Here is a 13938-nt window from a genome sequence, read left to right on the forward strand (position 1 = left end):
TCCTTCCCTCTTGCAGCACCCTGGCAGAGCTGGGGAGAGCCTGGAGACCCGAATTTAAAGGCTTTGTAGCCCACCCTGAAGGCTGTTTTCTCCCTGGCAGGGAAACGTCTGAGTGAGAGAGCACCACACAAAATCACTGTCTGGGCTTTTATTGTCACAGGACGCAGCAGCACACAGTTACTTCTCGGAGGACACACACATGGCATGCCGCAGGTCTCCCAAAAAATGCACTTTTTGGATGGCAAAGCAGCACTCTGCACTGGGAGGGTGGGAGGAAGAGAAATCAGGCAGGAGCAGCTCAGCGGGAGGATGTGCCCCGGTGCTGACGATGCAGCAGCACACCCAAATTCTCTGGCCACAGCAATTTCCTATTTGGGATGGGGCAACTAATAAGCAGGTGAGGGACCAAGAATCATTTGCACCTCCCACTCTCTGCTCCGTTGCACCATGTCCCATGATTTGCACCCCGGGGACTCTCTGAGACACACCGCCAATGCTGAGCTGAGCTGCAGGGCGAGGGCATCACTAGAAGTTGCATCAGGAACAATATTCCCCTGGGATGGAGAAGCACGATCTCAGCCCGAGGTTGCAGCGTACATCAGCAGTGCAGCCTGCTTGGCCACCCCACGGAGGCCGGCAGCCCCGAGTGAGGCGGAGACGGAGAGCAAGGGGCAGCCTCAGCCAGGAGCCCATTGCCCGGGCTTTTATTTACAGTGGTGTTAAAGGAGAGAGTGATAAGGAGCTTCAGATGTTGAAAAACACGGGTTTTGAGAAAAGCCAGAGGTTAGCAGGCTTTTTTCCCCCGGCTGTAAACAGATCTCTGCTTTCCTTCGGAACATGCCCGTGCTGCCAGCCCGTGAGTGAGGAGGAGAAGGGCTCCAGCAGAGCCCAAGGGACACGAGCAAACCCAGCGAGCCTCAGGTGGGGAGCAGGGGATCCACAGGGAGGTGTCGGAGATGGGTCTGGTACTCAACGAAGCAAATTGGTGCCTACAAGTGTTGACCCAGCACCGCTGAAGCCAACAGGGATGATCTTTGTTGCTGACTTCAGCCATGGAGGAGGAGGAGGAGGGAGCAAAGGGGTGGGACAGAGGAAGAGCATCCTCCCTGCCGACGCAAAGCCTGTTTGTGGAAACCTACAGGCTTTTGGAGGCTGCTCAGCACCAATCCCACCCGCCCCACCTCTTAACTTTCCCCTCCCAGGAGCTCAGCCCTGGCCCACAAGCTGCCCTCCAGCCCCCGAGGAAGGTGGCTTCTCACTCCCCAGTGGGTGCCCTGGCAGCAGGAGGACCCATCCCCTGGTCCCGGCTTGTCCATCGCTCCTGCCTCTGCCCTGGGGGTGCTCACTCGGGGATGTAGTCCCTGAAGGAGTTAAAGCTGAGGCTCCGGCCCGCCGAGTTCAAGGTGGAGCTGGCTTGCATCTTGGGGATCTTCTCCATCACCTTTGACACTGTCCTCCTCTTGAAGGAGCCCGGGGAGAAGTGCCCCTGCCTCATGAGCTCCTGGTAGAGGGTGTTGAACACCACCACGGTCTCTTCATAGCTGTCCCGGGTGGAGATCTCATAGAAAGGAAGCTTCAAGGTTTTGGAGAGGTTTTCGCCGTCCTCTGTGGACACCATCCTGTCAAACTGCAAGTCCTTCTTGTTGCCCACGATGACCACAGGGGGCTGCTCGCTCCCACCGCTCCGCTTGGGGCTGGCGTGGATGTGGTTGATGAGGAAGCAGAGCCGCACAACCTCGTCGAAGCTGCACCGGTCCGTCACCGAGTAGACCACCGCAAAGCCATCTCCCCACTTGATCTTCTCCTCTATCTGCAGGGAGTCTTCCTCCTGGAGTGGCAAACAAGCCCCCGTTAGCACGAGAAGACCCCGACATCTTCTCAATACACACATCGCCAACTGCAACCACTAAAACCTCCCGTGAGGGCCCACCACCTTTATTCCTGAAGGGTTTTTGATGCTGGGATTGCACATGGCAGGGATTTGCAAGCAAGACCAGAAGGGGAATTTGTTGGACTGGGCAAAGTGATGGGTGGAGGCTGCAACCAAACACATCTGATGTGGACAAGGGGAGGATGAGGGCCACCACGGTTGCAGGGCTGCATGGGAAGTCATCACAGGACTCTCCATTCCCTACAATCATTTTGGAGGTAAACTCTCCAAAATGTCATTTTTCTGAGACAAACAACTCAATTGATATTTCAAACATGACAGATTAAGGCTGGTGGAAGAGCAGGGGTGTCCTCCAATGGCAAGTGAGGTTGCCCCGTCAATGTTTGCCAGGGTCAGCCAGTGGTGTGAGCTCACCTGCCCCGCCGTGTCAAGGATCTCGAAGTGCACCATCTCCCCATCGATGACAGCCATGTGCCTGTAAATCATTTCTGGAGGAGGACAGACAGAAAAGCACAGGGGTGAGAAGCCCTCAGGTGGAAAACAACAACCAAGGCTGCCTTGATGCAAACCCTGCTGGAGAAGTCCATTTTCACCTACTGTAACCCACAGCCTACGTGGCCTCCAGCTCTAATGCAGCTCTCTTGCCCTGGCCCTGTCTCTTCCAGCACAAAACATGCCATGAAACACCCCAAGCTTCATATTCCTCATTGTGTCATTGCCCTTGAGCTGCTGCCGTTTGAGCCTGGCAAAGCCCAGATTGCTGCCAATTTTATTTCAGTGTGTGGCTGAGTGCATTGAGCCCCACGGTGGGACTGAGCAGCAGGCAGAGAGGAGTTCCAGAGAGGAAAAACAGATTTCACTTTTTTTTGGGAGAAAAATGTTGTTCACCATAGCACACATCCACTCTTTCTGGAACATTTCTGCTGGGATCTGACTTAAGTACCCCCAAAAACTCAAATCCAACGCAAAACAAAACACAACTAGAGGACAGGAAAGCACCGGCCACTGATCCAGGAGATACCTCCTCCCAGCTACCTGCATGCTTGTGCAATGCTGACGTCCTGTCCCAGCAGGTTTTGCCTTAACAAAACACCAAAAAAAAAAAAAAGAGGAGGGACACAAGAGCTGCCACGAGGACCAGTGGCTCTGACCAGGTTGAGGAGGAGCAAGCGAAGGTGGTGGGTTTGAGGGTGGTGCCGCTGAGCGAGCAGCAGCAGCACCAGCAGTGAGGAAAAGGACTTCACCTACCTAGCGTTGGGTCATAGTCTCCAATGAACCTCCTGGTGATGAATCTTACGGTCAGTGCTGTTAATAAAATGACAAAACAACAAACCCAGTTATGATTGTCAGAGCAAACCGTGCAGAAATATTGGCTGATGGAGGCAGGAGGAATGGAGCAAAGACCTGCCCCAGCGGGGACCAGGAGGCCATATCCCAGCTAAAATACTTCCAGAGGACCCAGCACCATGCTGATGGGAATTCATCTGCCTTATACAAGGGCCAACACAGAGCAGGTGGGGGTGACCCAGGACATTTGGTGCCCTCCCCAGCAGAGGGGACACTGCTGGGATGCTCCAGGAAGAGGACGAAGTCTGTGCCCAGATCAGACATCAGCCATGAAAACACCCTCCACATCAACAAAACTCAGCATCACAGCCTTAGAAAGCAGCGGCAGCCCCTTGGGACTCTGCTAACCCAATCTCTTGCCTGGCCAGAGCTCAGCAGCCTCTCCCACACTGCTGCTGTCAGAAACGTCCCCTCGGGGCACGTGGACGAAAAGTGGCTCCTGCCTGGTGGCCGGGAGCAAAGTGCAAGCCAGGGAAACCCAACCCCACAACCCCTGCCTTTTGCGCGCAGCTTACAGTCAGGTTTGATAAACTGCTCCTTCTGGCCCTGAATCCTACAGAGATTTATGCACGTGCTGAGCTTTATGCCGGGTGAGTGATGCCCTTGGTGGCCTCCAGCCAAGTGCTTTCCAAATGTGAGCTCAGTGCGTTGGCGAGCCACCGCAGGGCCAGGCTCCCCCTCTACATCACCACCACTGGCGGTCTGACTGCCTGGATGGGTCTCACGAATCTCAGCCCTGTTTGTTTAACCTGACCCAGGCATATTGCAGGGAGGAATTAAAGCCATTGGCACCAAATCTGGTGAAATTCGTCTCAAAAGGAGCATCGCAGGGCATGGCTAGCCGGGAGGGATGCGCTGAGCAACTCTGAGTGGGGTCTTCTTTACAGCAGCAACGTGCTGCAGCAAAACAAGCCCTGGAAAGGCAGTGCGTGCAATTAAACTGCTCTTATCCGATTACCAGACCTCCCTGCAACACAGACAGGGAGATGCAAAGCCCAAATTATACTCTAGTGGCTGGCCAGGGTGGAGGTCTGCTGGTGCTGCAGGCTTGACCATCCAAACACGGCAAGGGCTGGAAAAAAATCAGGCAAAAGTCATGCCTCTTGTCACCTCTCTCCATCTAGCCAGGTTGGGTGAGACAGAGCTCAGCTCCAGAGCACCCACAGATGCTCAAGCCCAAGTAAAGGCTTGTTCAGGGTGAGCTCTGCAAAAAACAAAACCAAGAAACCAACAAACACCTCAATGAAGAGATTCCTGAAAGGGAAATAAGGTATGGCAAAAGCTTTCCCTTCGTGCAGAGCCTCTAGCTGGGGTGTTTCCAGCAGCAGGGACAGCAGATAGTGCTGGTGAATAGCCAGGAACAGGAAACAGGAAAAAAAGCAACAGCTCTTTGAGCACAGGCACAAGCTGGAGGTACCAAACACCCACTGGCCAGAACTTACTTGTCGTCGCTGCTAACAGAGCTCCAATGGAGGAGACAACCTCTGGCTTCTGGGGTGTATTTTCCATACTCACTTCTTACCCACAGCCTCCACCACCCCACAAAAAGCTGTGAGGAGGTTGAGATGCTCTGGGAGACACTAGAGACCCAAGGATGAGCAGGACATACAAGCCCCAGTGCTCAGCTGGCGTCCATTTAGCAGGAGCTGAGAACTTGCCCCTGGGGCTAGAAAGTTTCTTCCTCCAGCAGGGGAAAGTCCTGGCACAGAGCCTGTGACTGCAGAGAGCAAGCATCACCAGGGGGCATTAACTCGTTAAAGTGGCCCCTCTAATCCAGGATGGGATAAGTGCCAGGGCCCCAGGGTCAAGGGCTGGAGGTGGTTTGGTGGAGACCTGGCCAGGGACTTGTGTGTGCGCCAGGACTGATGAGAAACCCCACAGCTCTGGCTGATGGGGGTAATTAGGGAGCATAGTCTTCAACAGCAATACAACAAAGCTGTGGGGCTGACCCAGCAAGGGGGAGTTCCCAATGTGTTTCAGTGCCCTGCTCAGAAACCATCATGGAGCTGTGCCTTCCTATCAGCAGGAGCATCGGACGGTCTCAGACAGAGCCAGCCATGGGTGAGCTCCTGCAAGAGCCCTTTGTCTGGCCAAAAAAAAAAAAAGAAGACAAACCCAAAGTGTTATTTTTGCACTTGGCTTCTTTTCCACGCTCACTCTCTGGACATCTTTTCAGTCCTTAGGAGCTGATCCATGCGCCCACGGCCACAGATGTTCAAAGAAAAATGGTCCGTGCAGCATCTTGTAGGCAACATCTTCTCAGTGCAGCTGCTGTGAAAATGCTCTGTTGGTGCCTCGGTGTGATTTTTGGTGCAGACAGAGAAAGGGTCTGGAGGCTGGATGGAGCACAGCTAATGTAAGTGATGCTTAAGCCCTTGAAGGTGGTTGTGATGGTAATGGTTATGGACGGGAGCGAAAGGCAGCGGAGAGGCTGAGAGATGGCTTGGAAAGAGAGGCAATAGGAGCGAAAAGTGAAAATGGTGGAAAATGAGTAGGAATAGAGGGCACGGAAAGAAAAAAAAAAAAAAAAAAAAAAGAAAAACAGAACAAGTCAACAAGTCAGGAGCTCAGAGCCCCAGGAAAGGCAGGATGAAGAGGCTGCACGTAGGGCGCCAGCACAGCAGGAGGAGGAAACAGAGCCAGGAGCGCAAAGGGAGAACAAAACACACTGAACCTAGGACATGGCATTAAACCCTCCTGGTTACAAGAAGCCGATAAAAAGCTCCCAGCCAGCAGGACTGGTGTGCTCCCATGCCAAGGAGACATTTGCTTTTTGCCCACAAGCTCAGGGAGAGTTTGGCCCAGCCATTCATCGTGTTGAATGGTGTCCCACATCTTACGAACGTGCCTGGCTCCTGCTTTGGGGATTCAGCATCCTTCCACCTTTCAAGCAGCCCCTGAGTTTCAAACCCTGCCTGTCAGAGAAAGGATTTGATGACATAAACATGTCATTTAGCAAAATTGCTCTGCAGAGAGCAAGGACCCCGCAGGAGGCATGCAGCAGCATCCTTAAAGAGGGACCCAAATCGTCAGGGGGAGAGGGAGGCAGGTCAGTCCTGATTTCTAGAAAGCACCTAATCCCATGTCGCATGTTCAGCAGCCATCCGAAGCTGGTGTGCATGGTGTTGTATGAGAAGAGGAGCCAATTAAATTGATTAAAAATTGGCTCGGGTGCAAACATTTGGGCGAAGCTGCCAGTCAGGAGAAGGGGATGAAGGCAGCAAGGCGCGAGCACGTCCAAGCAGCCATATATGGAGTTTTTTTTTCCCCCATCTTGAACATAAATAACCTCGGAGAGGGCTCTCTTTGGAGAATCCTGGTGCAGATAAGGTTAATTTGGTCTCTCTACGTGGTTAAGGGGATGCTGTGATGCCCAGCTAAGCCACGTTGCAGGGACTGGCTGGCCACCTCGGCGGCTGCCCGGTGCCCTGTGCGCCCACGTGCTGAGCTGTTTATGCTGCTGCATAGCACATCCCTCTTGTGAGCGGAGCAGCTTACAACATCAATTCATCTTTGGGCCGTGTTTTGTAAGCAGAGCTTCCCTCTGAAGTGCAGCAAAGTTTACACTGGCTAGGATCAGCAGCAGAAGGCAGGAGATAACGCCGGAGAAGGGCTGGATTTACAGCCCCCCGCAGGTGATTTATGCAGCCTGGATCTCACGGCTACTGATGGGGTTCAGCCACAGGCCTGTCCCCAAGCTCATCCCTGCTCAGAGGATTCAGGACCTCAGGTCACTTTGTCCCACTTACGTGGGGCTGCTTAGATGCCTCCCTGGGAGGCTGGATTTGAAGTTTTCCAAACTGCCCCAGAGAGTCAAAGCGAGCTTCTTTCCCCCCTTTTGTAGCTGTCCAGATTTTAATTGCTCTTTAGATTAGAAACAAGTCTCAGGCCGTGGCCCCTTCAGCCCCCAAACCTGGTTTCTGCATCCAAACCCAGCCATGAGGCTCCTTCCTTAAAGCCCTGGCAGCCCTTGGTGCCCCCTGTCCTGCTGCCAGGGGGATGCAAGCAGCTCGCCCGCGTGGTGCTGCAGCCCAGGGCCTCCTGTCTGTCAGCACCGGCAGCTTCGTGGCTGCAGGATGGGCTCCTGAGACCTGGCCTTCAACCCCACATGAACAGCAAATCCCTCTCACCCTGACCAAACCTTCCGCAAGCAGATCCAGCCTTGAAGTCAGTCCGGAGCAACATGCCTGGGCTGCAAGTGGGACGAAACGCCAGCTGAAAGTCCGCTTCAATTCCCCCGATCCCCTTTCCCAAAACGGGGCACCCCTGCCCTTCTCACTCCTCCCTCTCCAGGCTCCATCCCAACACAGGGTCTTTTCAGGCTCATGGCCCATTACCAGGGCATCGATGCGATGCTGCCACGCTCTCCCCAATGTGCAGCACAGCACCCGTGGGGACAGAGGTGGGGAGATCCCTGTGCTGAGGTGACATGACATCCCTCCTTTGGAAATTCGGCAGCGAGGGCAGGATGCTGCCGACACGTCCCTGTGGATGTTCCCAGTCCCTCCCTGCCTGGAACAAGCCAGGCATCGATCACCTCCCTCTGCCCTGGTCCCTGCAACCAGCACCCAGGGCCCCCTCTGCTCCTCCTGCTGGCAAGGATTTCGGCCAAGGCTGAACAACCCCCCTGTTCCTGCTCCCAGCTGGGCTGCATGGCTGCTCCTTCAGGTGAATTCGGCAGAAAATATTCCTGCAGCTCAAATTTACCTGCCTGGAGAAAGGCAGGTGCGCTGCTGCTGAGTTTTGCCCAGTTTTTAATCACAGCAGACTTCTGCTTTTTAATTCTCTGCCGAGAGCACCGGGCCTAGGGAGTCCTTATTTAGGCATTTAGCCTCAATATTCACTTTGATTTCTGGAGTGTGAGCTCCTGGTCTCTAATCGGGACCTCGGCGGCACCTCCTATCCAGCAAGCGGGGCAAACAGCAAATTTATTTTTTTCCCCTAACCCAAGGAAAGAGGAAGGCAAGAGGCTGGATGGTTACTGTATATGGAAACGCGACGTGGACGGCACAGACAGCTAAAGCTGCTGGCAGCAAGCCTGGCGGAGGTGCCACCGCCACGGCCCCCGTTCAAGGTTGTGCCTTTGGTGGAGTTGCCCTGTCCCCAAGGACGTGGCAGCACTGTCCCCAGCCCCGGTGCTGCCAGGACTTCCCCTGTCTGTGACCGGCACCCTTGGGTGCTGCAGGAAGGGCGCGGGGGCAGCTGCCAGCCCTACAGGGGGCCAAGGGGAGAGTTGTGTGCCCCCAGCTCCGCACCCCAAAATCCCCCACCCGTCAGCTACAGATGGAGAGTGCAGGGAGAGAGAGTTTGCCAGGAGGAAAAGTTAATTGCTCTCTGCTGCGAGGGGCTCCACAGACCCCGCTATTTCCCTACAGACACCCAGCAACCCCCAAACCTCAGCCCGCCGAGCGGCCCCCGCAGCTCCAACAGGACACCCCAACCCAGCGCCCTGCTTGTAGAGCTGCCCAGCTGCAAACCCCAAAGCCGAGCGGCGACCCTCTTCCACAAAAATCAAAGAAGGGGGCTGAGGAACGAGGGGTTCCCCTGGGGACACGCTCCCCATCCCACCGCCCCGGCCGGGACCCCCCTCTTTCCTACCTGTCTTGCCCACCGCGCTCTGCCCCAGCACGACCAGCCGCAGGGTGCGGGCAGGGCTCAGGCTCACCGAGCGCCGCAGGGGCCTCGGGAAGCTCATGCCGGGGCTCCGGGGCTCCCAAAGTCCGGGGCTCCGAGGCTCCGAGGATCCCAAGCTCCGGGGCTCCGCGCTCCGCCGGCCGCGAACCGGCGGCTCCGCCCCGGGGGCCGGGCAGGGCTGGGAGGCTGGCGAGGGGATGCTCACCTCCTCCTCCTCCTCCTCCTCCCCCCTCTCTTCCTCCCCTCCTCGCCTCTTGGCACCTCTCCATCAGCTCGGCTTTGCCCCGCGCCCCGTTTTGCAGCGGGAGGCCGTAGCCTCCAGAGGTCCTAGGGAAAGGGAATGGGACCTCTGCAGGAAACGGTGGCTGAGTTGTTGGTTTTAAGAAGACTTTCCGCCAAGTCTGGAACCACATCTTGCCTGTGCTTTGGTGTGGCAGCACTGTGAGAGATTTCAGTAACAGGGCACGGGCATATCTGTGAGCAAGAGGCATGCGTGCACGGATAATTGTGGGCACAGGCGAGGTGCAGCCACGCAGAGCAGCAGCTGCAGCGGACGAGGATGTACACGGGGGGTGCACACCCAGCCCCAAAGGCAGCAGGGTGCTGGGATGAAGGGAAAAGACCTGCAGCAGTTCAACCACCTTCAGCAGGCTCTAGGACAATGCTTGCATGTGCGGTGCAGATGCACGGCTGACACCAGCACCCCAAAATCCTACAGGAGAGATGCGACCAAGGCTGCAGAGCAGCTGATCAGCCCTGCTAGGGCTCCAGCCTCCTTTTGGAAGGCTTCAGTCATTCCTTGGTGACGGGGCAGTTTGCCTGAGAAGCTCCAGTGACTTCACTTGCAGCAGCACACAGATCACCTCGGCCTGTGCTAACGGTGACAGTCACCTCACCCAGTATTTATGGCCTGAATTTACAACCTCCACCTCGTGTCAAAGATAAACGCCGCTGATGCCTGCACAGGACATGACCTCAGACGGAGAGGAGGGTCATCCGAAGCATTCCTGCCACCAGTGGAACCACCGAAGCCCTCCCTGGGAAGAGGGCCCTGGATAAAACAAAGAGCATCTTCAGGGCAAGCCCAGGAAAGGAACAGGAGGATTTCACAATTCCTTCTGTGGCACCAGCCCCTTGCATTCCCCATGCTCGTGCACCACTTCCCCAAGGCTGACAAGAAACACATCTGCAGCCTGACTACATCTGGAGCCCAGAAGACAACGGCAAGAGCTCCAAACCTCAGATTTCAGGACAAAAGCTTCTACCCAGCTGGAGAGGGGGGGCGTCAAGAAAAAGAAGGCTTCCTTATGTCCCTCTCCTATTTTTAGTCCCATTTCCTAAGGAAATGAGATGCCTGTAATCAAACCCTCTCTCGCCTGTCCCTGTTCAGCGCAGTTGTTGAGTAGATTGGCTGACTTCAGCCAAACCTGACAGCGCTGTGTGCTCTGGGTAAATCCCAGATATATTTTTACATGCATTTATCCCAACTTGTGGCAAATGCATCCAGGAGCCACCTCCCTCTTGGCAGGTGCTTAAAACTCCCCTTTGCTCCTCACAGTACGCCCACTGCCAGCTCTGCTCAGCTGAAGCTCAGATAAAGTGCCACTAACAGCCAGGTGGGTCGAGGCTGGGTCCCTGTTCCTCCATCAGCTCCGCAGATAAACCAGACCTGGGCAATTTCCTTGCAGGCTGGTGTCTGGCGAGCTCTCCTGGTGGAAGATGAGAGTCAACCACCTCTGTGCCCGTCCTTCCTCAGGCTGTAACAGCAGGAGATTGGTATCTGTCATCAGGGCTGTTACACCAATCTCCACAATCTCCAAGCACGAAGTCTGCAAGAGGTTGCGCCTTCCAATTGTTTTTTGTTTTTTGGTTTTTTTTTGGTTTGGTTTTTCCCCAACAAATTGGAATTGATGAGCTTTCACCAGCTGCGTTGCATCATACTGCTGCAGCGTTTTGTAGAGCCAGTCCTGGGTTTGTCACAGCTTCAGCTCCCTGCCCAGTGACAGATTCGTAGCCCTGGGTAGGACTGAAGGTGAACCACAGAGCTGTGCTCAGCTGCAGTGGCCAGAGAGCATCGGGGGGAACAGGCTGGCAAAGGCAAAGTCTGGCTGCAACACTGGAGCTCTCCTCCTCCTCCCTCAAAAAAACTGTCAGAGATGTTTCTAGGTGCAGATATTTGGAAGATCAAATGGAAGAACAATAATAATGTTAAAAAAAGCCTTCCCACTTGCAGAGCTGGTCCACTGAAAGACCTGATGTATGCCCAGCAATGGAGTGAAGAGTGAATGATGCTGTCATGTCTTTTTACTCCAAGACCTACCCTCAAGGAAAATCTACGTGGCTCTGCTACGATGTCCAGCAAGCGATGAGATCCTAGGTTGGACTCAAGGATTCTTCTTCAACACGTCTTTCAGGCTGGTTTCTTCTGGTGCCCATCCAGGTCCTCTCTTTGCATAGGTCCTCTCTTTTGCATAGGATCAGCCAAGACACATTTAACTTAAATCCTTTGTAAACCCTGAAAAGGTTTCTCAGAAGCAGACTGAAGGCAAGGAAGGCTGCAGGGTGAGCTCAGCCCTGCTTTACACAGAAGAAACCACACAGGAGATCATAGTAGATGGTCTCAGCTTTGAGAGGGCACCTTTCAGCTCTGGGGTGGCCAGATGCAAAGTCCGTCAAGCTCATGAAACAGAGCCCTAGGCAATGACCAAACTTCAGTCCTCTGACCCTCAACAGCCTCATTTTCTAAATCTCTAACATATATTTAACTCGTACCAGTAAACCCAACAGTATGCCTAGAGGCCCATGTGTGCACACAAGGGCAGCCATCTCCGAACCAGCTCCGCAATGTGGAGGTGTTATCAAAACCCTGCTCTTGCAGCACAGCCCGTGGAGGAACTGGGGAGAGGTGCTGCCTCTGCTATGAGCATCTCCCCTACTTTATAACCTTTAGGAAAGAGCTCGTCAGAGTCCACCCAAAACTATTTGGTGCTAAGCGTTTAAATCCAGCCAAGGGTAGGGTGATGCTACACACCCAGAGCTCTGAAGGCAAAACGTTTCTGGCTAGCTTGCATCCAATTTCCTCCCCTCCCTCCAAACCCGTTTTCACTTTTCTCAAGAACAGGGACAGGAGCAGACTGACCCAGAGTTTGGGTAAATTTGTTTCTTTTTTCTCCTCAATTCAAGTCAACAAACCTACGCACTGCATTTTGCACGGCTGTGCTCACCTCCAGCCCCGGGAAGTGCTGGCCTGGAGGACTGGTCAATGGCCACATCCAGCTCCAGACCCTCCTGGAGAGATGAGAAGCAGAAAGCACCTCTTGGGGAGAAAACACTCCCACGGTCCTGTGTTTGCTGGAGACTTTTTGGATGGACGACAATGGAAACACAGCCTTATCACCTGATCACTGAATAAACCACCTCCGGCATAACAAAGCACCTGCAGCAAAGCCAGATGGGGTAGGTGGGGTGGATATTGCTTTCTGTTGAAATATTTGGGACCAGGCTAGTCCACATTTGCAGTTTTGTTGTGTTTGTTTGTTGTTTGTTTTGTGTTTTTTTTTTAAGACAGGGAGTTTGCACTGGGAAAGAGGCCAAATTCACTCATGAATCATGTCCCTGCAAACAAAGAACCAGAAGTAAAAAGTCATCCTAAAGCAGACCGAACACAATTACCTCAAGCCCCAGAGCACGGGATTCCTATAACATGGTCCAAACTAAATCCCTGGCTATCACTGGCTATTTTGAGAAGAGAAGAAAGAAGAAGAATTAAAAAAAAAAAAAAAAAGCAAAAACAAAACAAAAAAAAAACTTTGCTGGATCTGAAAGAAGAGGTGTGTTTGTTTATATTTAGAAAAGGAAGGCAAAATACAAGCCAGTCCTTTTTCACTCCATTAAATGACCTGGAGATGCAGGATCCATGCAGAAAACAACTCAATATCAAGCTGACTTCAGAGCCTGCACCCTGTTTTTAATAACGACCAAGGTGTTTCAAAGCTTTGGTCCCATCGGTGGTTAGCTCATCTCCTGAGCACCCACTCGAAGGGCCCAAATCCCATGCTTCCAGCTCGAGTATTACCCTTAATTGCCTCTCATTAATGACTGCACAAACATCATTCCTGTTGTGACACCAAGCACGCAGCAAGCTTTGCTACTCACACGCCTCTCGAGAGTTAATGTTGGACAGGGCCATCAGGGGACTCCTCTCCAAGAATATATCTGAAGCCACGCTGTCAATAAACATATTTTTAGTTGCTATAGCAAAGACAGCATGCAATTAAAAAGTGCTCTCAGACTTCAGGGAGCACACGGAGCCCGCTCCTTTCTCAGTGCTGGTGCAGCCTCCTACCAGAATTGAAACCTGACTTTGCTTCGGCCGTGCAAATGTTGCATTAGCAGCCAGGCAGAGACACAGCAGAACAAGGACACGGATCCCTATCGCTTCTCCCAGCTTCTATAAATAGGGAGAGAGAAAATAGATGAAAGGCACCTAGTCCCCCTGCTCGCTCACGTCGAGGCCTGCTGGCCGCTGTCGGATTTCTCCATAGAGGCTTTGTATGGACCTGGCGGTGAAGCATCCCTTTTATTAATATAGAGGCTATTTTTTGGGGGGTCACAAAAGAGGAAAGAAAACCTCCAGTGCAAGAGAAATCAAACCAACACGGTTTCCTGGTGTTACATTCTGTCTGTTGCTGATTTCTAACCGCTGAGGCGTACTGTGACGCGCAGCCAAAATGTGTCCGGATCATGCTGAGAAAATAAATCTGCCGGCACGTAAGAGTTCAAAGACGGCTTTGCAAAGCTGGCAGGGGAAAAAAAGAAAAAAGGAAAGAAGAAAACACCACCAAAGGGTCGTATATTAATAGTATTTCCCTTCCATCCCGGCGGCCTGAACGAGGTGCCCTAAGAACTTTTCAAGCCGCTTTGCCACTTCACCAGGACGAAGACTTGCAGCTCGTGGAGTGGTACAGAGCGTGAATGTTGAGCAGGGCCACACATCTCAACCAAGATGCTGAGTCCTTCTGCTGCCCCTTGGGTCCCAAAGTCAGAGTTTGGGGCACTTCTGTTCT

General features: G+C 53.5%; 1 protein-coding gene and 1 long non-coding RNA gene across 4 annotated transcripts; one reads left to right on the top strand and one right to left on the bottom strand.

Moving 5' to 3' along the window:
* Positions 1–133: 133 nt before the first annotated feature.
* On the bottom strand, positions 134–13231 carry LOC101802900 (ras-related and estrogen-regulated growth inhibitor). Of its 3 annotated transcripts, none has more exons than XM_072038667.1 (4): positions 13028–13231; positions 3140–3196; positions 2306–2379; positions 134–1828 (listed from the first exon to the last, which is right to left on the bottom strand). In XM_072038667.1, exons 1-4 carry the CDS (start codon positions 13110–13112, stop codon positions 1343–1345), a joined length of 702 nt encoding a protein of 233 aa, XP_071894768.1. In that variant the 5' UTR covers positions 13113–13231; the 3' UTR covers positions 134–1342. The 3 variants fall into 3 exon arrangements, with proteins under 3 accessions (XP_071894768.1, XP_027314970.1, XP_012964845.3); XM_027459169.3 differs by lacking the exon at positions 13028–13231 and adding an exon at positions 8837–9053; XM_013109391.5 differs by lacking the exon at positions 13028–13231 and adding an exon at positions 4681–4897.
* On the top strand, positions 5179–5788 carry LOC140002632 (uncharacterized). The gene is made up of 2 exons (XR_011809660.1): positions 5179–5299; positions 5415–5788. It is a non-coding gene; the product is annotated as an uncharacterized lncRNA (long non-coding RNA).
* Positions 13232–13938: the final 707 nt, after the last annotated feature.

This window comes from Anas platyrhynchos, chromosome 5 (assembly GCF_047663525.1).
Source record: "Anas platyrhynchos isolate ZD024472 breed Pekin duck chromosome 5, IASCAAS_PekinDuck_T2T, whole genome shotgun sequence".
Lineage (NCBI taxonomy): Eukaryota > Metazoa > Chordata > Aves > Anseriformes > Anatidae > Anas > Anas platyrhynchos.

Bases quoted from the DNA above. Each gene is read 5' to 3' on its own strand.
- LOC101802900 (XM_027459169.3), bottom strand. From the start codon at position 8,933: ATGAGCTTCCCGAGGCCCCTGCGGCGCTCGGTGAGCCTGAGCCCTGCC. The intron at 3,197-8,836 runs GTAGGAAAGAGG...TTTTATTAACAG, and splicing joins GAGCGCGGTGGGCAAGACAG to CACTGACCGTAAGATTCATC. The intron at 2,380-3,139 runs GTAGGTGAAGTC...GTCCTCCTCCAG, and splicing joins AGACTATGACCCAACGCTAG to AAATGATTTACAGGCACATG.